Genomic DNA, 27,805 nt, shown 5'->3' with positions numbered 1-27,805 from the left:
AGATTTTTTTTTTTTTTAAACCAGACGTCAATTGCTCACTTAAGCAACTTCCTCTAAACGGTGTGAGATCTGATGGTTGGTTGATGCTTGTGACTCAAATCAAAGCTATTGGGAATCACATATTGTACAGTTCCATTGATTATGATTAGGGTCAACCACACAAAAGAAATTCTCTTTCTTCCCCTGAAAATTCACAAATCACAGCAGCATGTCCTCTTCAGTGAAAAGTCCATCAAAAGTCATTACTAAGATTACAGAGCCATCTCCTAGGGTACAGTTATTTTGGACATTGTTTTTATAGATACAGACTCACATAGCTATCCCTCTCTCTTACAAGGTAGAAGGCTCCAGTTCCAAACTCTGCCCTACCAAATTTTTAATTATTTATACTAAGTGGAAGAGCTTTACCAGGAAAGCTTGAGAATAACCTGCCCTAGCATTCTACATTGCCCCATGTGTAGGGAAGGTAGGAAACCCAAGTTCAAATCCCTTCTCTATAATCAGAGGGAGGCAGGGAAATAAACCCTAGTCTCCCATATCCCAGGACAGTACTCTAACGACTGAACGTTTAAAGTGACATTCACAGCAGCAGCATCACCACCTCCCCCCCGAATCTTATTGTATAAGAGGTACACAAGTCCCCTTGCAAGCAAGGACACACACACAAATATGCCAAAACTATTCAGGGAATTTGCAACTAGTTTGTAGTCAAAATAAAACTGCACTTGTAAGTAAGCTATTTGTCTGGGAAAAAAAAAAAAGGCCCAGCTCTCTCATAACACTAAGCCAATGATTTCTATCTAACTGTAAGCTTCCCAAACCCTGCTTCCCAGCTGAATGGTAACTCTGCACTATGTGTTGCCATTCATGATCAGAAAAGGCAACGTTATCTGGAGATCATATCTCTTTTATTTTTATCTAACATACTTTTCCTCGCAGCAAATAATGACAAGTGGTTGAGGAACAATACAATGGATATGAGCAGAAAGCTTGATTTGGCAGGAACTTTCTTCTGTAACACAGCAAATCCCCATACTGGGGAGTTGTTTAAATGAGCTACAATTGTTTTACTTAATTCACTGTGAGCTGAGGTTAAATGAGGACCGGCCTATGCTTTTACAGATGAAAACAAGTTGGAAATGTTTTCTGTCCTCCTAGAATTCTGTAACCTTCACAGAAGTATTCTTTGTGCACTCTGCATGGACAATCTGGAATTCTAATATTCCAGTCTTCTGAACAAGTGGGTTGTGCCCGTGAAAACTCATATACCATCTACATGCTTTGAAAGTCTTTAAGGTGCTACTAGACGATTCATTATTTTTTAAATTTTTCCTGTTACAGATTAACTTGGCTACCCCTCTGAAGCTTGAATAAAGTAATTAACAGCTGTAAGTGGGTTTACTGTAGGCTTTTGTACACTTTAGATTCTAGTTTTGATTGGTGTGCTGCTGTGTAAGCTGCAGGTTCAATAATGAAACGTGGGTGGCTAAGATAAGGCAACTAATTCTTCATTTGGGTACTTGGGTCTCTGCCAATTTTAGGTACCTACATGAGGATACAAGTGGCCCAAATTCAGCATTCTATTCCGGCTGCCCAAGATTATAAATTGGGCTCATAGGGTTGATAGATGCCACTCCTTTGAAGCTAACAATGGTGACATTGGCTCATAGTATTTGTTACAGCTGGCACAACTGTATGGATTAATGTATTTAAGACAGCACATACAAATTTCCTATTCTCTTCAATACTGCAGGCAGCCAACAGGAACTCTTGTAGAGCAGAAAGACATGCAAGCTTGGAGAGACACTGCACATGACACGGAACCTTTCCCGATACGTCCCCAACACTATGAGAAAAGATATTTATCCATGATCGATACCACAACCTGGTACCCTTTAACGTCATCTGTATATGTGGTAACCAGAATGAGAACTTATTTAAAAACACCACCACCACCAAGTGAATTGTAGTGAAGCAGAGAATTATGGATACTGTTTAGGGACAACAGAAGAACACAAATTAATAGGAATTTTGCCATTGCACAACTGAGCCATTTGGATGATCTCCAATACTTGCCTTTGAAATGTTTATTATGTTGTGAAACTAGATGGACAATGTAAAACACATCCAATTAGAATAACCCTTTTACTTCCTCTGTGGTGAACAGGGGAAATTCCAGAAACTGAATTCTTGTTAAAAGACCTGTAAACAAGAAGCTATTCGGTAGTCTTCTTATGATACACTGCACTTGATTAATGACTTCATCTTTCCAAAAAGCCACCATGCGAAAATTGTCTCTCAATCAGGCATCTGTCACCTAAAATGTACCATTTCAAAATGCAATGTAATTGTATTTCAAAGATTGCTGATCAGAATCAAAACAAGCCTATTCAAAAGGCTTTGCATACTGGGTATTTATCCAATTTATTCATTACCTTCCAGTTGGTTGCCGAATGAACTGACTCCCAGAACACATGGTATACTCCACTGGAATGTAGTAGTTACTGTGCATTCCAGATATTTGTTAAAGCAGGAAGCTTAAGAAAAAACACTTCTCCCCCAAAATTCTTGACTGTTTTAATTCTAGCTAGACTGGATTTTAAGTCTAGCTAGTCTGGATTTTCAAGCATATGGTTTGAAATTGCCTGGGTTTACTTTTCCCCTCCAACCAACCTGCTATGTTTTTCAGTAGAAAGGGTTACTCACCCTGTGCAATAAATGGAAGTTCTTTGAAATGGGTGTCCCTGTGGGTGCCCCAGTTCAAGCAAATGTGTCCCCCTGCACCTTTGGTCAGAAGATTCAGCAGCAGTGCTCATTTCAGTCACATATGCACACTCCCCATACTGTGCCACTGTCAGCACCTATCTAGCACACATGCCCAGACTTGCCCCTCGCCGTGTCGGTGCTTTCTCTACTACAGAATCCATAGATTGAACTGCAAAGTAGAGAGGAGGGCAGGTATTGAAACACCTAAACAGACGCCATCTCAAAGAAACTGTTACTCCATAGGGTAGAGTAGCCCTTGCTGCCTCTTAGCGGAGTGGCCCACTTCAGGTGATTGCTGAGTAGTGCCATTCAGTAGATGGAAGGGCTTTGGAGTTGCATGGGTAACTGATGATAATATAAGGAATGGGGGAGATCACTCAGTTTCTCAACTAACACTCCAAAATTGTTGTTTGGAAGAAGCTTGCAGGGATGCCAATGACAGAGATGGTCAACACCCTGGAGGTCTCTGTGCCTTTGTGCCATATTGCCCCTGATGTTGGGCACATGGGGCAGACCTTGTACTCAGGGAAGGATAGTATTGACTGGATATTTTTCCTTGCTGCAGGTGTGTATATCCCCAGGGTACCAAGGGTTCCCTGAAAGTCCTTCAGGATGTGGAGAAATAGCTTTTGACCATCAAAAGGGAGGTCCGCCATGGTGCACTGTATCTCTCTTGAGAAGCTGGTCAAGTCGAACCACAAAGCTCAATGCATAACCATAGCGTGTGCCATCATTTCTAGCTCATCCAGAGATGCCTGTGAGGAGATTCAGACTAGTAGATATTCTTCAGTGATGATGTCCTTAAATTGATCTTTGTCTTCTGCTACGTAATCAACAAAGTCTGAGCATTTGGAATAGTTTGCATGGTTGTAATTTGCTATCAGTATTGGCATAATTGCCAATCAGAAGTTGAAGAGTGGCTGATGAGTAGGCATTAAGGTCAGAAAGAGCTAATCATTTCCACTCTGTTATATAGAGTAGATATGGACTGGCATTGCCTACCTCATTAACTGACAGCATCAACAACTAAAGAGTTTTGTGTGAGGTATGAAAATAAAAAGTCCGACTCTTTTGATAGGACGTAATATTTTTCATTTGCTATCTTGCAAATTGGAGGTATTGTTGCCAGGGTCTGACATGATTTTTGCTATATATCAAAAGCACTATTTTCAATTAAGATGAAGTTTGGAGAATGTCCAGTAATTTAAGTTGGGCATTCTGGGACCTCTGCTAGAGGCATCTCTAGGGAATCAGTGATTCTTATGAAGAGCTCCTGAAAATGTTTGAAATCATCAGCAGGTGAGAGTGGAGGAGGCACTGTGGCTTAGTCTAGAGAAGATGATGACATGTTGGTTGATGGCATGTTTGTTTCCTTCTCCAAGGCCGCCTCCTGTTCTTCATCAGAATCTCTGGAGGAAAGCTTTGGTGTAACCACTGAAGGTAGATCTAATCCTCTCCCTGAAGAAGCTTAGAGTCCGAGGGTATTGTTGCCTGTATGTCCCCAAGGGTCCCAGTAGAGTCACTGCATAGGGAATGGCATGGGTGGTGGCCATTACCAAGTCTGGGTATCAATCCTGTGGGAAGATTTAGGCTGTACAGGTGGGCCTAATGTTGAAATAGTCCGGATAGGAGAGGAGTGATGTGATGAAAAAGCACCCTCCTCCGCAGTCTTCCTCACTACAGGGACATGCAGTGGGTTGGCATGGGACTGTCTATCCTGAAATCACGTTGGTACCTGAGAGTGATGACTCTGTTGTCACTGAGACCAGTAAATCTTTGTGGTCCAGGAAATGGGTCAGTGCTGGTGGTGCCTTTGTCCACAATCTTGTTGTGCTTGCAGGCATTGGTGTTGATATGTGACGCCACTTCCATTCTAAGCACTTCTGGGAGACTGGTGTTAGGTCAAGGATGGTTGAGAAGGAACTCAGGGGACGGGGAGTCTGGTCATGTATGCTAGATAGGTACCGGCAATGGTATGAGATAGGGAGAGTGCACATGCAAGCCAGAGAAGCATTGCTGCTGAAATTCTCCAATCAAAGCACAGGAAAGCACATTCACCTGAAGTGGAGCACCCAGAGGGCCAGTCCTCAAAGAAGAAATATTAGCTCAGTGACACCTGATCAAACTGAATTTCAGAATGTGATTTCATCATCTTTAAATTTAGTCAGCTAGCAAAGCTGTGACACATGCTGACAGGTAGGTTAGTCTTGGTGAATGAATGCAGTGAAACAAGCAATTCCCATTCTTATGCTTTTTGTGGATCAGTGACATCTGCTACACAGTGCGAAAGAAATACCTGCAACTTAAGCAGGAGCATTATCTCCCATGGCTCTTGTTCATTTACCGAGCCTTTCGCTGTATTTATTTAGATTTTTTAGAAGTATAATCACTAATTTCTTTGCTCATGTAGAAATACTGATATTATAATTAAACAAGGAAGATTAAGAGGCACAACACTAACAAAACACTTCCTCAGCCATTAAAAGTCCCATAGCCGTTGTACCTCAGTATCTTCCCTCCGGTTCAGAGGGGTTAGGGAAAACAAAAAAAACCCTAAAACCAACAGACCTAGTAGCACATCTTGGCTTTAGCAGACAAAGGAGAGGAAATGAGTTTGTGAAGGATAAGTCTATTAGAATGGCTATTAGACAAGATGATCAGCCATGTCCCTGGTGTCTGATTGCCAGAAAATGGGAATAAACCTCAAAAGATGGATCATGATTGCTTGTTCTGTTCACTGCCTCCAACACCTCTAGCATTGGTCATTGTTGGAAGATAGGACACTGGACCACTGGTTTGACCAACAAGGCCAATCTTATAATCTTATGTTCCAGAGGTGAAGACTCTTAAGTGAAAATGTCCTGGCAGCAACCCCTGGAAGATGCTAAGCCAAATGCTGGAAGTTACCATGAAATCATTCAAAGAACATGGCAGTCTATGATAGGCACAGCCTTTACAGAAGAAAACACAACATCTCAAAAATCAATACCTTAAACTTCACCTATATATCATTTGATAGCCAATGCCAAGCATAACACCCTACTTATGGGTAGGCTCACTGAATAAATAGTAGCCACATTCTGCAGTAGCTGCAATTCTTGGGTGTGCTGGAGGTATACCTCCAGGGACACCACTTGGGAATAATACTTGTTACATAAAGTCCAGTCAGCCACTCATTTATCCACTTCCCAGATTTTTACTGCATCATTCACACAAGATAGAAACAAAGTCGTTCCAACATACTCCAGGACTCACCTGATCATCTACCTTCCTTTGAAGCTGAACCACCTTGTTCTCCATGCCGATATTGAGTTTCTTCAAGTGCTCTGCAGACCGTGCCTCAATCTTCAGTTTCTTCAGCTCTTGCCTGGCCTTCATGCGCCTGAAGTAGCATTGGATGACCACAGCTGCACTCCTGAAGCGGAGGAATTGCTTACGAGCCAGCCAGGCCCGGGCATGTTTTTGGATGATAGTGGCTTTGTGCTCCAAAAGGATCTAGAAAATGTGTAGAAACAAGAGACAATCAGGAGAAACAAGGATGTGCCGGAGCATAAAACAAAGTGGCTATGGGTAAGTAACAATAGCCCAATTAAACATACTGCTCTGTTTGTTCCCCTCACATTACTCTTCTGCCTCAAAAGAATGTAGAATAATATCCCCCCCAGATTTATATTATTCTAGTAAAACAGATGCACAAATAGATAAATAAGCGAATTGCTATTGTTTTCGTATTTTCTGTCATCACAACATCTATGGCTCATTATTTGAGCACCTCACAAATATTAATATATTTACCCTCACAACATCCTTGTGAGGTAGGGAGATGCTGTTACCACCATTTAGAGATAAGGAACTGAGCAGCCAAGTGACTTTCCCAAACTCCCATAGGAGTTCATGGCATAACAAGAAACTGAACCTGGGTTCCCAAGTCCCATGTGAGGGCCCTAGTCACTGGACCTTCATTTCTCTTTGAATCCTTCCTCTTGTGAATTTAAGGACATTCCCTAGCGACAAAATAGTTAATGCGTGAGCGAGGCCAGTGTGAACTCCTTTCCCCCCAGGCCTTGACTGATTTCCTGAGCCTGGCAGTCCTTTCCTGTGTCATATATTATGACCAACAGCATCATTTATTTCCTTTCACTTGGCATCAGTTACCATATTAAAATTAATGGAGATCATTAATTAAATAGGCAATTGTAGTAAATCTGAATGTGATTAGCCACCTTTCATTTAAGATTGAATTTAACAGACAGATGTGATGTCACATGGCTCAGACATGTGCATTATCTGTCAGGTAAGTTTTTCACTAGGTGTGTTACATGAGAGGACATGTCCCCATTTTCACTATGCCTGTATGTGTTGGTTTGCCTGAATAACTTCCATTAAGCTAGTCTTTTGATGGACTGCTGCTTAGTCACTTCTGCTCTCATAGCTTTATTGTTCCAGTGTTTGTAGTTAATACTTGTGGATTCTAGAAATACAACAGCTCACAGCTCAGGAAAAAAAAGATCTAGGCATCCTCAATATAATACATGCTTAGACGGACTCTTGATAGATAACTTTGAAGGCATCTCTCTCCAGTGAAGTGACGTTTTCTGAAGTAGTAGTACCTGGTGGTAAACTTTCCTGACAAACATGCCCCGAGTGAAGGCCTGAATAGTGATAGCAGATTTGCGGATCTTCTGGAAAGCATGAAGAATCCTCAACATTCGATATTGTTTCTGGAAGATGATGGCGGCTCTTGTTTTCCTTAGGTGGTCTGCCAATCTGTTAAATGCAAGAAAGAAGGGGTTAAGGATAACACTACTTCATTTCCACCATACCACCCAGACCGACAAAGAACATATTTAACACAGCTGGAAAACTCGAACCTCTGGGTGTCTCCCAATGCTTGGGAGAGGCATGGGGCATGAAGCCACGTGTGCCCCTAGGAGCAGGGTGTCGGGGAAGCGTCCCATCCCCATCATACACAAATACCACACTGCTCTCCCTGGCCTGGCAAAATCTTTAATGAGGCACAGCCCGTTTCCCAGGGTTGCCAAAGTAAAGATGTTCAAGTGTATTAAGTTGCATTAAGAAACAATCCTTTGTTGTGAGGAGTTTGACACTATTTGAAAAAGAAAAACAGCAATCATCTCAGGGAAAGAAGCTGCTGACAGCTCTCCTGTTAAGTCACCAGTGATGTGCATACATACATTAAATACTTGCTGTATCTAGGGATACTTGAAACGTGAACAGCAAATGTAATGTTCAGAACTGCTTTTAGTGCTTCTTTCATAAAAAGTTTATTTTTTCCATCACACGCACTCATGGTTTCTTGTTTTCCCTTTCTTAAATCCTCAAAACTCTAAATCATCCTCCTCCAAGTTAGTCATTTTGGTCCCCTACTACCAAAAACAAGAATAGTACAGTGTGTTCACTGGTTACAAGTACATGAGCAAAACAGCAGCAATTTGATTTGACATTTAAAGCAATGTGCACTGCTTTGGCAACATTCATGAGCAGGACTCCAAGCAATTCATACACAGTGGATAATTTATGAAGTGGTTAGTGCCTCTGTGTGTTGCTGCCATTCTGAGACTATAGGTGGAAAATGTATGACCAATTTATTGTTAAATCTTAGTAAATATCCATAAAACCACAGTTCTAGTTTGAAGGCTTCACTTGTTTCACTGATTTTATGATGTATTCATTGCCCTCAGCATGAAATATCACACAGATATTTGCTTTGCTTTTACAAGTTGCGTTAGCTTTTTTAATTTACTTTTGAAAAAAGTTTCTTTGTACAGGCCCCTGCAGTCTCTTCTTACAGAGGCACAATGCCTCACTACATCCCATAGAACTGGAAGGTGTTAAACAGGGAGAATAGGCAAGAGCAAAAAAGTTTGTTTATCCAGTGACACCCAGCACAATCTGATAGCCAGATCATCTCAAAGAAAGCAGGTGGTCAGGGTAAGGTCTTAGAGACGACATGTCCCCAGCAGTCCCTATACAAGTAGGCAAAGGGATGGGGTTGAAATGGTATATGCAAAAAAGGAATGGGAGGGTGGGAGGCAAATAACATAAAAATGCACAACGTGAATCAACATAATTGGATGAGATTAAGTTTCTGCTACACATGCGCTCTTCCTTCCCTTCCCTCTTATTTGTCATACTTGTTATGCTTCAGTTTTAACTAGAACGTAAGGTCCTCAGAGCAGGGACCATATCTGTGTGTTGGTACAAGACCTAGCAATTTAGAGTCCTGATTATGTCATATGTGTGCTACTGTAGTAATAAATAATAATGAAGCATTGTCTGGACATGAGTTGTGGCCACTTTGTGAGACCCTGGTGACTATTATAAATAACACCACCCCTCTCTCTATTGTTGCTTATTATAGAACTTTCCACCGCCATATATTCCATGAGGTTGTTACATTACATAATGCAAACAAAATGAAAAGAATTCAATAAGGACAACTCTTAATATACATCAGCAATGCACCATGATTTCTAGGATATCAGTGTCACCTTTGAAGGAACAGAGATTCCTCAACTTCAGCCATCCAAATTAATTGATAAAAATCAACATCCAGTCAGTAAATCAGGAGAGAGGGGCTATGTTTAAAAGACAGGATGCCTGAAGAGTAAAGCTAGATCAACAGATAGCATCTTGTGTCACCTAAGTACAAATAGGGTTCATTGGGCTGCAGCTGATTTTGCAGCACCTCTCAATGGAAAACATTACCTCAGAGCCAAGGACTAGATTATTGCTCAGCTACCATACCATGTGGCTAAGAGACTGAATTCCATTCAGAGAAATCTTAAATGGATTTTGAAGACCGGCAACAAATGATCAAAAACCCACTCTCACAAGTGAGATTGTTAGTCCCTGTAACAGGTTCAGTCCTGTCTGAAAGAGCCCCTTAGTAAATAAAGGGGGTCTCACAATAATTACCTCGCCTGTTTGAGGGTGAGGCACAGTCCAATCTGTGGCCGAGGTTCAAGCCTTCTCTTTACCCCCTCGTTTGGATGTAGTTTGTAGGACGGTGGGGGAGGACCCAGACCTGTCCACTCCTCTGGGTCCTGGCCCAGGGACCCTATATGTAGCAGTTACCTGCCAAGTTTCAAAGTCCGTAATTCTGGTCATGTCCCTGGGCCACTTCCCTGGGATGCCGTTTCATCCAGCCCTTCTCTAGGGCCTGGTTACAAAGTTCGCCTTGTCTAGGGTTCCTCAGAGTTACCACTTGCTAGCCTTTTGCCAAAGGATCTAGCTCCACTTAGTTACAAGGGCCCAGCTCCCACTCGGAGCTGTCCATGGTGCTGGCGTTCCCAGTCAGCCCACAGGTCTGCCTGGGTTGAGCTCCAGGATGGAACTGACAGGCCTTAGCTAGCAGCTCCTTAGATAGCAGCCTACCGCCTCCTGGTTGGCTGCAGTGAAGGCTGCCCCCTCTACCCTGCTCGGAGGACCTCTCCACTGCTCCTGCTGCTGGCCAGGGTGCTGAAAGGCCTCCGGCAGGAAGGTCAGGCTTTCTCCGCCCCATCACAGTCCTGTAGTAAGGATTTTTAATAAATGTATTCATAGGCTACCCCACACCCTGCCTGGTCTATACAAACATAGAATGGGCTTTATTTTCAGAATTGCAGTATACCTGATACTCTCTGTAAAATCAGTGGCAAGTGCAGGCGCTTCGCACTTCCAAAGATAAGGCAGATCACATACTTGTGGTATCAAGATCTGCTCTAGAAATTATTTTGGGGAAGTTCTATGGCCCATGTTATACAAGAGGTCAGACTAGATGGTCCCTTCAGACTCTGGAATCTATGAAGCACCCAGGTTTCATAGCAGAAGCAGTTTGATGGAGCAGTTCCAATAGGAGGACAGGAACTATTCACCACTCTAAGTGCAGGGGTGGGAAATAACATGTCAGCAGTGCACTAAGGTTAGTCTCTGGGTGGGGGAGGAGCCGCCATTATATTTACCTGCATGGCAACAGACACTGGAGACTGCAGCTTCCATTGGCCAAGGATTACCATTCCCAGCCAATGGGAGCATTGTGAAGCAGTGTGGACCAGGACACCACTTCCCACAGCTCCCATTAACCAGGAATAGCAATATATGGCCAACAGGAGCTGCAATCTCAGATACCTGGCCCTGGTGGACTGGATCTGGCCCATGGGCCACTATTTGCCCACCCTTGCTATAGTCCCTATTTAGTCATTCTCTAGAGATTATCCTTACCTGCGAGCCAGGTGTCCTCGTGTATATCTCTGGATTCTTATTGCAGCTTCTCTCATCCTTCTGTACTTCACCTTCTGCAGCCAACCCCGCACCGTCTTCTGTATCATGATAGTAGCAGCTCTGAATTTATCTGCCCGCAGTTTCTCCAGATATGCCACTTGGCCTGCACGGAAAAAAATCTTGGTACGTCCAAACTGGAACTTGTCAGGGTCCTGTTCAAAAGCATAAGAGAAACGGAGTTAAGACAAACACTTGTCTGAGGTGTTTAGGTTTTTGCTCAGTGTATCAGGATGACAAGAGTGAATATAATTTACCAATTCATTTCCCATATCCATTCAATTTGATTAAACAAACTTTATCCCAGAGTACCAATTTTAGCATATAAAACCGACGCCCCCAATCTTCACGTATTTCCACTTACAGCTGAAATGGGTTAAAGGCCAAATCCCAGTCCCACTGAAGTCAATTTGAGTTTTCCAACATACTGGAAATTGTCCTAAAATAGCCATTAGTAGGGACTATGAAGGTTTGTCACCTTGGTCTTGAACACAGAAAGTGTTTTCAGATCAAGTGGTTTTTTTCATGTAATATCACAACCACATGAGGTATGACATGGGAAGCATTGCTGAACCTCGGTCCTTTCTGTTTTCAGTTTCTGTATTCCCATTCTAGTCAGTGAATATGCAAGCTGAATGCAAATACTTTCTTGGCATGTCATCTTCTCTGAAAAGTCAAAAATCAAAAGCTTGTTCTCCTCCATTCTGACAACATTTAAGAGATCAGCCAGAATCAAAATTTCAGCTCCAAAGACTCCCAAACTGTGTGAGGGAAAATGAGAGGAGTCTGATCCCAGATCTATGCCAATACTCAAAAGTGACCTCACTCCTGATTAATAGGCTAAGTCAAACCCATGTTCAAAATCTGGAAGTAAAAGCTGCATTCTGCAGCTTTTTACATTACCTCTTCAGGGAAAATGATCAAGGTTGTGATCCTGCAAATGTACTTTAACTTTACCCACTGCAAGCAGACCCACTTATTTCAATATGTCGTGTCAGTGAATAAAAAGTAGAATCTTTGGTTGTTTCTTTGGGGCCCCAGTCCTGCAGCCAAACTGACATTCCTCGGCAACAAAAAAAGGACTCAAATAAAAATTTAACCACAGATCCCAAGTGAATAGAAAGAAATAATTGGAAAACTGTCCTTCAATCTGGATGGTCTCCTGAGTAGTGACAAGCTTAACCTCACTCAGCTAGTGCTTGTTAATGTTAAGAAAAAAACCACAGAGGACAGAACACATTAACAATTAGAAAATAAATCTTAATACCTAGACTATCACCACAGTATGTGACCATTAAGAATTTCCCATGCAGCAGACGTGTCATATTTGCTGTACATTCTCCTCATCATTTGTATGAAAAGGTGACTGATAACTGTCTTCGGGGTCTCTCTCGACCTTGTTGGGGAATCCTGATGCTATATATAGTGAGAGACCCTGGGACTCTAGGATTTTATTCCAATAGCCGTTAGTCAGAAAAGGAGGGGGAAAGAACGGGTTTTGTGGGGATAATAAATCAGTACCATCTTCTGCCCACAAATAAGCTGCAGAATTCAATTGCACAAAAAGGCCTTTTCAGCTTGAATCCAATCAATAGATCTCATGCCATGTCTCATTATTCCTTCTGAGATAGCTTGACTTTGGAGGAAGCTCCCGACTGTCTGGGGCACATCAGCATTTGCAGCTCCAGCAGGTAAATGGGAAGGTGAGCTGAGATAGTATCACTGTTAAGAGGTTCTGTGTTTTAACAATGGTTTCTGAAGCTTCAATCCCAGCTCACCTTAATGAGGTTTTCCAGAAGCATTTTACAGATCACCTTCTTGTCATTTTTAGAGACTTCCCTCTTTTTCATGAGAACTCGATATCTATTGAAAAAGTCATGGTAGGACCACCTGAAAGCAAAGCATGGATAAAATTAAACAGGGGACTGAGTTTCATTTATTTTTCTAATGTCTGTGGCAGCTGGGGCTGGGTGCGAGCAGAGGCTGGTCCAGCAGAAGTCCCTGTCTGCAGGTGGACCTGGTTCCCTGCTGGGACCCCTCGTGGACTGGGGCTGCTGGACCCAGCATGAACCCCACTGTGGCTCTGCATTTTAAATGTAGTAATAGCCATGCAGCTCTTACTGCATATAAAATGCAGAGCCACAGCAAGTGTAGGTCTCAGACCTGGAGCGAGCTGGACTTACCAGTCCTGGATCACGCTGGGTCCTGGACCTACCCCTGCTGCAGGTCTGTAGTTTAAATGTAGTAGGAGCCAGGCTGCCTGCATGCCCAGCTCCTACTATATTTAAACTGCAGAGCCACAGCAGGGATACCTCCTAGACTCGGCGCAAGCTAGGACAGAGCATCTGCCTTCCCTTATCAACTAATCGTGTAGTTGATACAAATTGTATCGATCACACGATTAGCCAATAACCTGCCTCTTAACATCCATAGTTGGAAGGTGCTTCCCTTCACCCCCAATCAGCTTGTACCATATCAGACACATTGAAAATGAACAATGGAGGATGGGTGATCTGGAAAGATTTACATCAGTGGCGACCAACGTATCGAAAGAACAGCTGGCCAGATTTCTGCACCATTCATAGGAATGCCAATCTCTGCCCCAATTTGGTACTGGAACACAATTGTCAATCTAACTATTTTGGATTGATGATTTTAAGTGCCTTAGCAAGTTCCCCAGTTGATTTTGACACAGCCACACTAAATTTGGTGCTGACGACATCAAACCACCACAAGATCCTTTCCTCTTCCTCATTGGCAAGCAATGCTGTTGCAGGGGAGCAGAAGTACAACTTACAGTAACTGCATTAGAGGGATTTATGCAAATACTAGTCAGCCAAAAAAAGTACCCCAGAGAGAAAGATGTAAAATAATACAAAGCAGGTTGCAGTGAATTTCACAACACTTACAGGTCAACCGCTGAGACAGCTATTGTCCAAAAATGCCAAAGGATTAGGTTGTATATAAACTGTTTTTATAACCTCTGCTAATTACATCTTACAATTACACTATCATGTGCTTTTTCACATATTTTTCTCCAGGTAATGGTTTGTTGTCTGATTCTGTATGTCCTTAAGTGGGGAGTGGATTCAAATTGATGGTCATTTGGCTTGAGCTAGGATGCCCCAATTGGACCTCAAGGAAATTGGTCATCAGTCCAGATTTGCTGTGCAACCTCTTTTTTTTTTTAACCCGTCCTCCCATAAGCTCCTTTGCTAAGACCTTGGTTTGGAGTGGAACCATTGTGGAACAGGTCAGGTTTGTTCCCCTTGCTATTGCATTCCAATGAAGTCACTTAACAGTAAGAACAGTTTTGCTCTGGCCACTTGTGTAGATGCGGACATGAGCTATGTGCATGTTTTGAGGAGACATTAGAAAAAACACTGCACGTACTTCTCACATTACTTTTGTTTCTGTACTCCGATGTATATAAATTAGACCACTTCACTTTCTAATCATCTCATGTTGAAAGTTTAGACCTACAAGACTTGCTTGAATTTGGTTGCTCTGAAGGCTGTTATTAGATGTTTGGCCTCTTTGGGTAGGTAAAGCAGGATATTTGGAAGCCTCTGGACTAAAAACAATTAAGTCTCTAAACATAGCAAAACGGTAATTCAAGAAATCAGAGCACTACGATTTACTGCTAGGAAGTGCCATCTCTACAAAATTTAGAACTTGCACATTAGAGTCAGAAATTGATTCACTATCCACCACGTTTCAGCCCTCAGTAAATGAAAACAGCTGAGTTATGGACCCATCAAACCAGGTTTTTGTGAAAAATGCCAGACATTTCCAGTGCTTCCAAAATTATGTCAAACAGACGCAAATGAATGCCTAGGAAAAGAACTGAATGAACTCCAAAACACCAGACTACTACCCAACTGTGAGCAAACATGCTATGGGCCGGATTCTCATTTACCCTATGGCCACTTGCTACTGCTCTGGCACCAAAAAGACTGTTAGCCCAGGTCTACAATAGGCAGACCCCACCTGGTCTAGTAACCCCCCTTATTTTGAAACAACAAGCAGAGAGTTCACACTACCTGATACTTAGCTGGATATTTATACATAACTCTAGCTTTCCACAAGGAACAACACCTATTCTGAAATAGTTGTTTCGAAATTGTGGTAGTGTGGACGCTCCACTACTGCTATTTTGAAATAACTATTCCCCAGAGTCATTCGAAGTAATTATTCCTCAGTGCTTCCTGGGGCTCTAAGTTGAGGTAGCACATCCACAGTATGGGAGCCTGCCTCAGACTAATTTTGAGGCTCCCCTGTAGTGTGGACGTGCTATTTAAAAATAACTTATTTTGAAATAATAACTCCCAAAATAACTATTTCAAAATAATTTCCTAGTGTAGACATGCTTAGAGTGGGAATACATTAAATGATAGTTTAGAGTTTAGAACTCTGTTCTGGCTGGTGCACCCAGAAGTCAATCTATGCTTTTTTATATACATACAAAATCCAAGCAATTCTTCCTGCTTTTTACATACCACCAAAATGAAACATTCCAAGGCTCAATATTGAACAAAAAAATGCCAGCAAGACAATTCTCATGCGTAGCCTCCTGATGATAAAACTCTGCATGTGATCAATAGAACAAAAAACCTCCCCTCCCGCCCGAGAAATACATTTCAGTATCAAGCTGCCTCGGGTGTTTATAAGCCAAAGACAAAAACATAATGGGAAATACTTTTAAAGAAAAGTCCTCCTCAGTAATTTCTATAATTCTCTGTAATAAAATCCATCTATAATAATGAAAATGTCGACTGCCCACCATAGTTAAATGCCAAACTTTCCATTCTAGGCAAACTTTATATTTAGCCTATTTCTCAGAGAACTTTGGAGGGGGGGAATTTTCAATGCTTTCTCTCAAGTGGCTTGTTATGGAAAGTTTGCACACAACAGGTTTAAAGTTTTGAGTTTATGTTAGTGACCTTCATCCCACTGCTACCCACATGGATGCTCATATTTCCCCAGATGTTCAGCTCAGGATGATATACTTGTATAACCTAGAATTGCTTTGCCTGCCCCAACTAAAATACCTTATCAACTCAGGGGGGATTTAACTGAGGAAGGCAACCCTAGGGCGGATTTAATAATGCCTAGCTCTTATATAATGGTTTGCATTTGTGGATTCTGAAGAGGTTATCAAAGGAGACCAGTATCACAGTTTTGCTTAGATCCATTGAGCCTGTGTTTGTGCACATTTAAAACATTACCCGGAGAGGAGAGAGAAGACAACAATGGATATTGGGTTTTTTTGTTTGTTTGCATCTCAGAAGGATAATTATAATAGGACTTGTGCTACTCTGAAAAAAAAAAATCTCTTAACTGTTGTGTTATTTCATTGTACAAAGAGTTGATTGGATAAAGGCTGAATGTTTTCTTCTCCTAAAGGTTCCTGGCATAGGGAGAGAGATGTGCATGGCCCACAGCAATGTAGTATACCATAACTACCCTACAGAAACATGGTTCAGCTGCCAACTTCACAATGCAGACTCTGACAACAGACTATAATGGCTTCTGCCATCTGTAAACCACACAGTTTTGTTTACGTGGAGGACGTAGAGTAAGTGACAAATGGAGACACTGCAATGCCATATGATATAACCCATTCAAGAGAGCCACAGTACTTAACACTATAGAACATTAAAGAAAAACAATAAACTTTGCTTGGGAACTATGACTCTTTGGGATATATGGGATACATGTCTGAGAATTTTTGCCACAGGTTACTTTAAAAACAGCAGGCTAGGATATAACTCCTCTTGTTTTATGTTACTATGCTATTACTGAACAGATTTGCCTTTTGATTAATTATTGAGCCTCAGATTAGTGCTGTCTTAAATTATCCATGGATCAAATGCCTAGAACTATTCCCTAGAATATGAGAGTGAAAATTTTCACCTAAAAAACCAAGCTTAAAAAAAAAAAAGTTAAAAAAATCCCATATAAAGAAGAGCAAAAAATAGAGTACCACGCATAGCCAAATAAATTTACAGATCATGTTTCTCTATGAACACTGCCATGTAGATAAGGGCATATTATGAAAAATGATTTTGTACACAGGGATGCCTTTGAAACATTTCAATTTTGAATGTTTAATGTCTGTAAAATTGAGCAGCTGTGATATTACACAAAACTGATAAAAACTGCAGTATGTACCAGACAGCTCAAATGAGCAAAAGTCAGAAGTAAAATTTCAGGAATATTTAAGTAATGACCAAAAAGTGAGAGTGAGAGAGAGAGTGCTGCTGAACTGATCTCAGAAATTCTAAAGGACCAGTTGATGTGTGTCAGAAGTCAGATTTGAAATTTTTGTTTAGGCATATACACATACAGACCCATCCTCCCTTAACATAGGTATACATTATATACAAATATAATTAGGCCACAAAAAGTGATCATTTAATATAACCAGTTAGCACTGACAACACTAATCACTATTCTTTAGTGGATTTTACTATTTTTCCTGAATCAGTAAGTCCAAGAAGATAATCAAAAGCATCTGAATATCTGCAAACACTGGCCATAGCTTATGGATGCACATCACAGATTGTCCTAGATGAGGAATTCAACTGCTCAAGTGAATCCCACTACTCAGTAAGAGCCAAGAGAATTGCGTTAATCCCCAATTTCTGGGTTTTGTCCAAAATGCTAAACGCAAATGGGACAATTGATTTTTGTTTGTTTTTTGGTCTATGATTGTTCAAAATAATATCACTTGTTTTTGTGTTTCATTTCATAGAAAAATCTTGGTGTAATTTCCCCAGATTAGATATGAGAGATGACTAATTGAAATCATTGCCATCCAAACGCATTCATCTGTGACTTTGTTTACTGAAGGAGAAATCTCAAGACAAATTCATGGTGATTAAGGGGAAAAAATGTTCTTTGACATGCTTGTTGCTGGTAATGTAGGGCTTCCTCCAAGGCTGGAATGGCTGAGTTGAGGCATGTTATTTAGTAGAACTTTAAAAGTTGAAAACAAATTCTTCCAAGAAATGGAACTTGGAGACCAGAAGTAGCAAGACAAATCAAGGCAGGGGAGAGCTTTCATGCCATCTTTTCACTGTTGCTGTAAAGGTACCTAGGCATATTAAAGCAAACAAAAGTGTCTAGTCCAAGCTAGGTGGTGACATTAAGTGTATGCCTACACTGCAATTAAAAACCTGCAGTGGGCCCATGGCAGCTGACTTAGGCTCATGGGGTTCCATTTAAAGGGTTGTTTAACTGCAGTGTAGATGTACCAGCTTGTGTTGGAGCCTGGGTTCTAGGAGTTGAGAGGTCCAGAGCTTGGGCTGCACTTGGTGTCCGAATGCCTACATCCCAATTAAGCTCCATTCACACCAACCTCCACAAGCCTGAGTTAGCTGGCATGGGCCAGCCACAGGTGTTTAATGTAGGCATGCCCCATAACACCACCAAGCTGGGTTGAAGATATGGGGTTCAGAATTTGGGGTGAAGAACAAGTCAGGAGTGGATGTTCAGATTTGATGGTGCCAAAAATAAAATAGTTCTTGCAAGATTCTGGTCCAAAGTAACAGAAATATCAGATGTCTCTCATATCTTCAGCTGGAAAACAGGCCGATTCCAGTTTCGGAACTGAATCAGGACAAAAGCCTACTAGGACAGATTTGGAGAGTCAAATACAAAGGCCCAATTGCCAAAATTTGCAGTGGGCTGGATTAGAGAGCTCCAGCTTATCTCTGAACAAAGGAAATTCTACCTCATAAAGGAACAAACAATGGATGTTAATTGTTGCTCATATGGGGCATATATAATGCTTGACATGATCCAATCATTTATTAAATAATAAATATTTAATTCTCATAACAGCGCCCCTTCCCCACCCCCACCCCTCCTCCCAGCCCCCACACTCATTGCAGGGAAGTATCATGCGCTCTGTCGTACAGGCAAAGAATATTCCAATTGTTGGGACGCTGGCCTGAGGGTTCAGGAGAACCAGGCTCAATTCCTTACTGTGACACAGACTCTCCATGTGACCTTGAGCAAGTCACTTCGTCTGTCTGTGCTGCAGTTTTGTATATGTAAAATGAGGATAATAGTACCTCTCTATCTCAGGGGTGTTGTAAAGACAGTGAGGCACTAGGATACTCTGATAAAGGGTAAAGCATTTTCCATAGATCGTACAATGTGGAAGCTGAACCAGACAGTTGTGAGATGTTGCCCAAGAGCCCAGAATCAGAGCTGTTTTCTAGACCTGTGCTTAAATCGCAAGACCACATATCCCTCTGCACATTCACAAACTGATCACCTAGAGAAATCTTACAAATATAGTACAACTGAGCATTCCAAATCTTCCAGACCCATTACTTCATTCAAGCCACCAGTTTTAGCCATGTACTCATTAGCACTCTGAATAGCTGGGTGCCACTAATACTTAACCTCTGAGAGGGGAAGAGAACAACTATGACAGATGAAGCGTCATAAAGTTCTCAAGTTCAAAGATTCCTAAAGAATATTTTGTTAGTGTTGATGGAGCAACACATTGCTTCAACTTCTTATTTTCTCTAGATTCATCTTCATTGTAACTAGCTTCCATAAAGAAGACAAACAATTTTATAGCGGAGAGACATGTTCTTCACTTTAAACATAAAAGCTGATGATGGATACACCATTCATTTCTCAAGGACAGCGCATTCATCACAATGGTCTATGTACATGATAATAAACATATTTCTTAACTACTGGGTAGCATTTCAAATTGGATGATACATTTTCATTTTACATCAAACACTTGCAGAACAGAGTGTTTCATGAAAATGATAAATATAGCAAAGCACATACTATATCAGGGGTGGGGAACCTTTTTCGGGTTGGCACCAATGAATCTGTCAGGGGCCACACACAAGTGAGAAGCAAAGTGAGAAGCCCCTGACTAAGAAGGAGAAAGACACTCCCCACATGCCCCTTGCACACCAGAGCCTGGGTGGGCCCAGGATAGTAGATTGTGTGTGCTCCAACCCCGGGGGTGGGTGGCAGGAGGGCTGGAGCGCCAGTGTGGACTCCCTAATGCTGAGCCTCAGGGACTGGATCCAGACAAGCTGGGGGCTGCATTCAGCCCCCAGGCCTGAGGTTCCCCACCATGTCCTTTATCAAAGATGGGGAAACTGCTAAGTCTTTCTTGTAGTGGAGTTTATTATTTTCTTTATATGGTCTACAGCACAGTGAAAAACTGTATTCAACTTTTCAAGACGTGGCTCAAAAGTACAAAGAAAACCTATTCAGAATACAGGTTGACCTTCTCTAATCCGGCACCCTCAAGACCTGACCGGTGCCAAACCAGAGAATTAAAGGAGGTCAATACTGTCTAGCAGCATTGCCAACACTTCCACAGCTTACTGGGCTCTTAGAAGACATTTAGGGGTAAATTAGAGCTAAATAACAGCACAGAATAATGAGAGCCAGGACTGGTGGCTATAAACAAACTTTATGGGACCACAGGAAACTAAGCCATACCCATAATAAGCAGACATCTGGCTAATTAAAATCATGCTGGACCACAGATGTTGCCAGACCAGAAACGTTGAATCTGTAGTGTGAAATACTGGCTTCCAACAGAGAGTGCTGAAACCCTACCTAACAAGGAAGGTCCATTGATAGCAGATGGACACTGAACACTCAAGAGGGCACTTTGTTGTTTAATCTTCCTTGCCCCATTGAGATGAGTCTTGAAAGCGAATTCCTTTCATTAGTGGAGTTTGCCGCTTAAAGTAGAAAGTGGAGGGAGGGAATAACAACTAACAAGGAGGGACTGGGTACCATTGCTTCTTGGACTGTGGGGGCAAGGTTTTTAGGCATAAGCAAGGGATCCCCAGCTGCATAGCTGGAATTAGCTCGAAAGGGTATTTAGAGCTTGCTTATACTGAAGCTACTCTTTGAAACTTAAGAATTTAACTCATTTGCATATATATGTTTACTTGCTTTAATCTGGTAAATAACTCATTTCTTATCCTTTATATGATAAATCTTTGGATAGTTTATGACAGGACTGGCTAAACACATTGTCTTGGAACTGGGGGAAACCTGAATATTGCTATGATTTTTGGTGTAAGGGAGCACAAAGGTAAGCTTGCCTGGGTGGCAAGACAGCTAAGAGTATCAGAGAGACTCTCTGAGACTCAATAATAAGGCTATCACAGTGCCTGAAGAGTTAACACTTGATAATGGGTTGGTGAAATCCAAGTATAGAATTCACTGCCAATCTGGGCTTTGTGCTCTGCTTCCTTACAGTCTACAGTGCAGTTTGATATGGGGATAAAGGATTCTTTGCATTTTTGAGTTTTTCAGAGCACGAGTTGTAACGTTTGTACAGTGCCTCTAACAAGAGGCCCCTAATCTCTGTGTGGGCCATTAGGTGCTACTGAAATACAAATAAGCACTTTTTAAAAAAATATCCTTTTCAAATAGATAAATACATTTTAAAATGCATCTCAAGACTGTCTTTGTCCGGGTGTCAATTCTCTCCTTCCATCAGTAGGAACAGAGAACCACTGCAGCAGCTCTGAAGCCACTAACAGAACCCTTATGCAACCATCAATTCAAGAGATCCAGCTGCTCTGGGTGAGTATTTATGCCAGTTGATCGGAGTCGTCACTGAATCAAAGATTGCTCCGCTGTAGTGCAGCACACGATCACATGGCTTGCTGGTGGCATGTACTCCCCTTGCGTATCCCCCTTCATATAGAAAGCATGGCTGTCACACTAGGTCTTAGGGCCTTCTGCACACAGGAGGGCACAAGAAGGATTTGGCCCTACAGATGCCTTTGTATACATGATTTTAAAGATGCTTGGCTCATTTTGAATGATTTTCCCCATTGTTTAATCTTAAAGTTCACAGAAAGGTATGCATCCTCATCTTACTGGTAGCTGATAGAGATCCCTTTATGGAAAAGTCGCAGAGATTTAGAGTCTCTCTCCATTTCTACAGGACTTTTCCATAATGACTGAACTAGAGCAGACAGCACACGCCTTCCAGTTCTCAGTATTTGTGCAAAGGTGTGGCGAGAATTCCTTCTGGGTGTCAGAAAGCTCCAGCCAGATTAAATAATGGGCAGTGCCACCAATCAAGGGTTGTAATGGGTGTGCTCTGTAAGAAGCTGGCATAAATTTTCAGGATCTTGTTCTTGCTGCTTCTAGGCATGTAGGGGTTGTAAATTAACTTTCAGGGAGCACATTTCTCCTAGTTAACTATTTTGGAAGCATATTTTTATATATAACTCCTTTGTTCCATGTAAAGAGGCCGATCACTATGTTGACATTAACACAAAACTGTTCGGCAACAGAGCAGACCTGATATGTTTCCAAAAGCATTTGTCCTTGTCATCTTCAGGCCTGATTTAACATTTCAGCTTCTGAATTTACTGAGACTAAAATATCATTTGAAGTTCAAATCTCATCCACTGGAATCAAATTACCTACTACCTCTCTTCCTTTTTTTTTAATGCAAAAATTTGATGCCCAATAGTCTTATATGTAAACTCTAACAATGTTAATTTTCAGCTGCAATTGCTATTCTAGCAGATTTCTGAAGCTTGAGAACAAAACAATACATTAAGGCTTGTGCATGTGTGTATGGGGGGAGGGGGGGAGAGCAGCATTTTTATAGCACGCTTTAGGAGTAGTAGGGAGAATCCTTCCTTTTAGGAAAAGCTTACTTCTGAAAAAGAATAACTTGTTAAGAATTACAACCAGCCTGGGAAAAACTCCATCATTGTTTCTTGCTGTCCATCTCCATGTGGGATCAAATCCAGATTCCTATCCACACACAGCATTTTGGGAGATATTATTGTGCCTGGTTCCTTGCTAATTAACATCACCATGTGAAATTATTTCTCAGTGCCAGATGAAAAGCACCAATAAACAGAATATACTTTATAGCTGGTTTATATTTCAGCTTGTGGCTTCACAATGAACTTCTCCAAATTGAAGATTTAAGGAGCTGGTGGGATTTTTGTAAAATAAACAAGAAAAAACCTAGCTTGGAAACAAGCAAAGCTTGTCCATCTTATGTATACTGAAAACATTGCTTTTCCCCCCACCAGGTGCCAAATTTACTGAATAAAGCATGTGACAGTACAAAAGCAGTCTTTGGCAACACAGTACCTGGATGGGTAGCCAGCTGCACTGATGCGGATGGTCTCTAACACACCACAGGCTCTTAATTGCTGGACTGCTCTCTTTGGATCAAATCTGCAATTACATGGTATAATGATACAGATGAGCAATTTCCCATTCCATGCACACACCAAAAAGAAAACTAGCAGCAGAGGCAAATTACCTGGAGGCACTGATGAGAATTATTTACAATGGCAACCCTTCCACTACAGCTGGGTTTCATTTCTGCTTCTACACAGAAAGAAACTTCACACTATTTACATTTTCTAGCGTGTAGGGAGAGCTTGGTTTCCTGTATCCTGGAGCTCCTTAATGACAATACGTTGAGTAGATGGATTAACATTGGACTTGTGCAGCACTCTTAAAGATTTTCAGGAGAGAGAACTTAGTTGCTGGCTAAAGGAAAGGGAGACATCATTGGGCTGTTTTTATCCCCATCTAGTTCTATGCACATTTCAACACAGCCACTAGTACCTCCGACATTCTGATTTGTGACAGAGTGCACAAGTTCCTTATCTATTTGTGTATTTCTGGATGGATGTGCTTTTAACATGAAATGGAAGTTGCTGCCATTGTATTAGAAAGAAGCACCCATGCAGCAAGCTAGGATTAAACAAGATGACGACATGAGAATCTGTCTAAGAATTCCCTTGGGGCATACCCTACCTTTTTGGATAAAACAACATAGAAGTTAAGATGAAAGAGGGATGCATCACAGCATAACCTAGGGTAACAAGCAGCACAAACTACTTTTCTGAATAGCAAATCCATTTATCTGAGGTGTGTAAGATGCTACATTTTGCAACAGTGTAACAAGGTTCCACTGTAAAAGGCAATGGTATTCTTAGAGAAAGACATCTGCTTCAATATGAAAACAACATTCTACATAATCAATACAATTAACCAAACATAGTAATGATCTAATCCCACTTAACTGGCTTTGGAAACCTCATGAATTTAATGTGGTTTATGTGCTGCAGTGGTTGATCTTCCAGTTTTAGATTTAAATCTAAATCGAATGCTGACGGCATCTCCATTGGTGCTGGTACTCTACTCCTCGTGAGGAGTAAGGGAAGTCGATGGCAGTGTTTCTTCCATTGACCTCCCACTGTGAGGATGACACTGAAGCTCAGCTTAAGGTATGTTGACTCCAGCTACATTTTTTAATTTGGCTGGAATTGTGTACCTTAAGCTGACCCTCCTCCCATACTGTGGACCTGGACTTCGTTGTACAGGTTGCACCTCTAACAATCAGAACTCTCTGATCCTGGAACATGGATGGCCCCGGCACTGCAGGAGGTGCAGGGACCAGGAGCGATGCAGGGAGGGCGGTTCTCAGCTGGGGGAGTGGGAAGCCAAGTGCATGACCCAGCTGGGCTGCCAGGGAGAGGTGGAAAGCCCTTGGGGGGGGGGGGGGGCAGGGCAGGTGATGAGGCCAGAAATGACCTCCCCTGATCCAGAAAAATCCCTCATCTGGAATCAGTAAGGTCCCAAGGGTGTCGGACCAGGGAGGTCCAACCTGTAGTGGAACTTGGCTATCTTAGCGTGCACAGAGCTATATTCTATTTTGGTTGTGGGCACTGAATTAATATTGAGACCACCTGATGTTCATACAGAGCAAATATAGTAGATAGTGTCCATTTTCTAAACAATGTGTACACAAAGATCCCGATTCTCCACTCTTTGGCACCCGACGCTGCATTTCAGTGGGACTGCACAGGGGTAAAACAAGTTAAATGGAGCAGAGATTCCAAGGTCAGAATGCAGGATTAAGATTATTTAGTCTGATCCCCTGTATTATCACAAGCCATAAAAATTTTCCCCAAAATAAATCTCCTAGGCACATCTAGAAAAATGTCTAATTTTGATTAAAAATTGTAAATGATGAAGAATGTACCACAAATCCTGGTAAATTGTTCCAATTGTTAGCAACCTTCACTGTTAATAAAATTACACTTCACTTCAAATCTGATTTTGTCCAGCTTCAGCTCCCAGATATTAGATCATATTACATAGCTTTTTTTGCTAAATTAAAGTGTCCATTATTAAATATTTGTCCTCCATATAGGTACTTAAAGATTGTAATTAAGTTACTCCTTAACCTTCTCTTTTGCTAAGCTAAATAGATGAAGTTCCTCAAGTCTAACACTATAAGGCATGTTTTCTAATCATGAAAGCATTCTTGTTGCTTTTTTCCAAATCCTCTCCAATTTATCAACATCCTTCTTGACTCATGCACACCCAACAGGACCCAGCATTCCAACACAAGTTGCACGAGTGCCAAATATAGAAATTAAAGAAACTTTCTACTCCTCAGGGTCCCCATTTGTGTCTCTGAGCATTGTATTAGTCCTTTTGGCCAGAGAAACATCCTGGGAGTTTGTGTTCAGCTGATTATCTATCACAATCACCAAATTTTTTCAGACCATCTGCTTCCCAGAAGAGAGTCCTTCATCCTCTCTGTATGACCTACTTTCTTTGCTCAGAGGTGTATACATTGACCCATATTAAACCCAGGCCTGCAGAAGGTGGGGGAAAAGAGGTGGAAGGGAGCTCAAAGTGGGCAACTGTCCCAGGGCCTTGCGATTCAAAAGGTCCTGACAGTCCTGTGTTCCACCACAACAACTGCACAGCAATGACTGATGTAACTCCAGGCCCTTTAGATCGCCAGACCCCTGATTAGTGCTCAGGGCTGGTTGGCAGAGGACTGGGTGTGCCACGGCTTGGGTAATGCTGGGCCAGCCCTGCCCCTTGTATCCCAGGCCCTGAGCACAGAACCACCCCTCCCCTACCTTGTGAAGGGGCCCAGCAAGTCCATCAGCCTCTCTGATGAACATATTTTTTGCTCTCAGACTGCCAAGTGATTCAGATCATTTTGTATCAGTGACTTGTCCTTTATTATTGACTAGTCCCCTAATTTGTGTGTCATCTGTAAACTATCAGTGGTGATTTTGTGTTTTGTTCTAGTTAATTTTTAAAAACCATTCAATAAAGTAGGGCCAATAACTGTTCCCTCTGAGACCTCACTGGAAACATCTCAATAAATCACCCCTCATTTACAATTAGATTGACACCTATCAATTAGCCAGCTTTTAATCTGTTTCATGTGTGCCATGTTAACTTTATCTCAATTCTTTTTAAAATCAAAATATTGAGTGCTACCAAATCAACTGCCTTCCAGAAGTCTAAGTCTATCAACACTGTTACTTTTATCATCTTGTAATCTCATCAAAAAAAGATGTCAAGTTTGTTTGACAGAATCTATTTTGAATTAACCTATGCTGATCAGCATTAGCTATATTACCTCCCCTTTTAATTTTAAATTGATCAAGTCTTGTATCTGCAACTCCATTGTCTGTCCATGATTGATGTCTGACTGACAGCGGTGTAAGTACCCAGATCATTCCTTTTACTTTTTTAAAATACTGGACATCATTAGCTTCCCTCCAGCCTTCTAAAACTTCCCTTGTTCTCCAAGAGTTAATGAAAATCCACATTAATAGGCCAATGAGTTCCTCAGCCATCTCTTTTAAAACTCTTGGATAGAAGTTATCTGGACATGCTGATGTAAAAGTGTTTAATTTTAATAGCTGAATTGAACATCCTCCTCAGGGAGATTAAATACTTAGAATACATTTTAGAAGAACTGTTTTGTAAAAGGACTTGTCACTTAAGAGGAACAGAATTCCAAATATTTTAATGTACATAGACTTCTCTCTTTTTATTATCTGATCATAGAACATTAGCTTATTTTAAAGCAGAACTTACTTGAATGGAAGTTTTTCATCATTTGGCTTGATGCAGCGCACGTAGTGTGGAGTGGTAGCATTCAGGGTCTCCATTAATAAATGCAAAGAGTTTCGGAACTGAAAGAGACCAGAACAGAACACAAATCCACTAATATTTGAACGGGGAGAAGGAAGGGGTGAGTTTGGAGTGTTGAAACTCTAAATTAGGCCTGAAGATGACAAGGGCAAATGTGGAGTATATCTAGAGAAAAGAATACTTTATGAGCAGACATCAATGACAAGCGTAAGTTTGCATCAGATGATGGGTATGAAAATAATCATGTTAATATAAGCCTAGATTGTACTCCAGAACTGCTGGGTCTACACAAAGAAAAGCTACATCAAAGTAATGTAGGATAATACTAAAGGATTATTTTGGTTGAGACATCATCCCTTCAACTGATACGCTAAAGCAGTGTTTCTCAGCCAGTGGTCGACAGAAGTCTGGGGGGGGAGGGAGTACATCAACACAACTGAAATTTGGAGAAAACGGAATTTTTGTTTTAAGTTGTACAGAGCTTTATTATTTTTGTGCTTTTTACAACCACAAATTTCATTGCCCTCCTGGCTATGATTAAGTTGTTTAAACAAATGTGTTGCAACAGTAGAAAAAAATTGTGCATGTCTAAAAACTGTAGATACTGGAGGTACTTATACATTTTTTTTTTTTGAAAAAGGGGTACTTTATTTAAAAAAAGGTTGAGAAACACTGTGCTAAAATACCCCTCTACTTATCTTTGGTAGCTCTACAGATAAAAGTAACAAGTGCTTTAAGAGAGCGCAAGGTATGTTCAAGGTTTAACAACAGTATTTTCCATAAA

General features: G+C 41.4%; 1 protein-coding gene across 2 annotated transcripts in view; it reads right to left on the bottom strand.

Moving 5' to 3' along the window:
• Nucleotides 1-27,805, bottom strand: part of MYO5B (myosin VB) — a 328,467-nt gene that overhangs the window by 79,451 nt on the left and 221,211 nt on the right. For both annotated transcript variants that reach the window (XM_075932680.1, XM_075932681.1), the window contains exons 16-21: nucleotides 26,965-27,062; nucleotides 23,185-23,271; nucleotides 12,825-12,936; nucleotides 10,990-11,201; nucleotides 7,377-7,533; nucleotides 6,022-6,261 (exon numbers count right to left, since the gene is read on the bottom strand). In XM_075932680.1, the coding sequence (XP_075788795.1) occupies nucleotides 6,022-6,261; nucleotides 7,377-7,533; nucleotides 10,990-11,201; nucleotides 12,825-12,936; nucleotides 23,185-23,271; nucleotides 26,965-27,062 (906 nt within the window). The remainder of the gene's footprint in view (nucleotides 1-6,021; nucleotides 6,262-7,376; nucleotides 7,534-10,989; nucleotides 11,202-12,824; nucleotides 12,937-23,184; nucleotides 23,272-26,964; nucleotides 27,063-27,805) is intronic.

This window comes from Pelodiscus sinensis, chromosome 6 (genome assembly GCF_049634645.1).
Source record: "Pelodiscus sinensis isolate JC-2024 chromosome 6, ASM4963464v1, whole genome shotgun sequence".
NCBI classification, from domain to species: domain Eukaryota; kingdom Metazoa; phylum Chordata; order Testudines; family Trionychidae; genus Pelodiscus; species Pelodiscus sinensis.
Note: the sequence above shows the minus strand (reverse complement) of the source record. Positions and strands in the feature narration are given on the sequence as shown.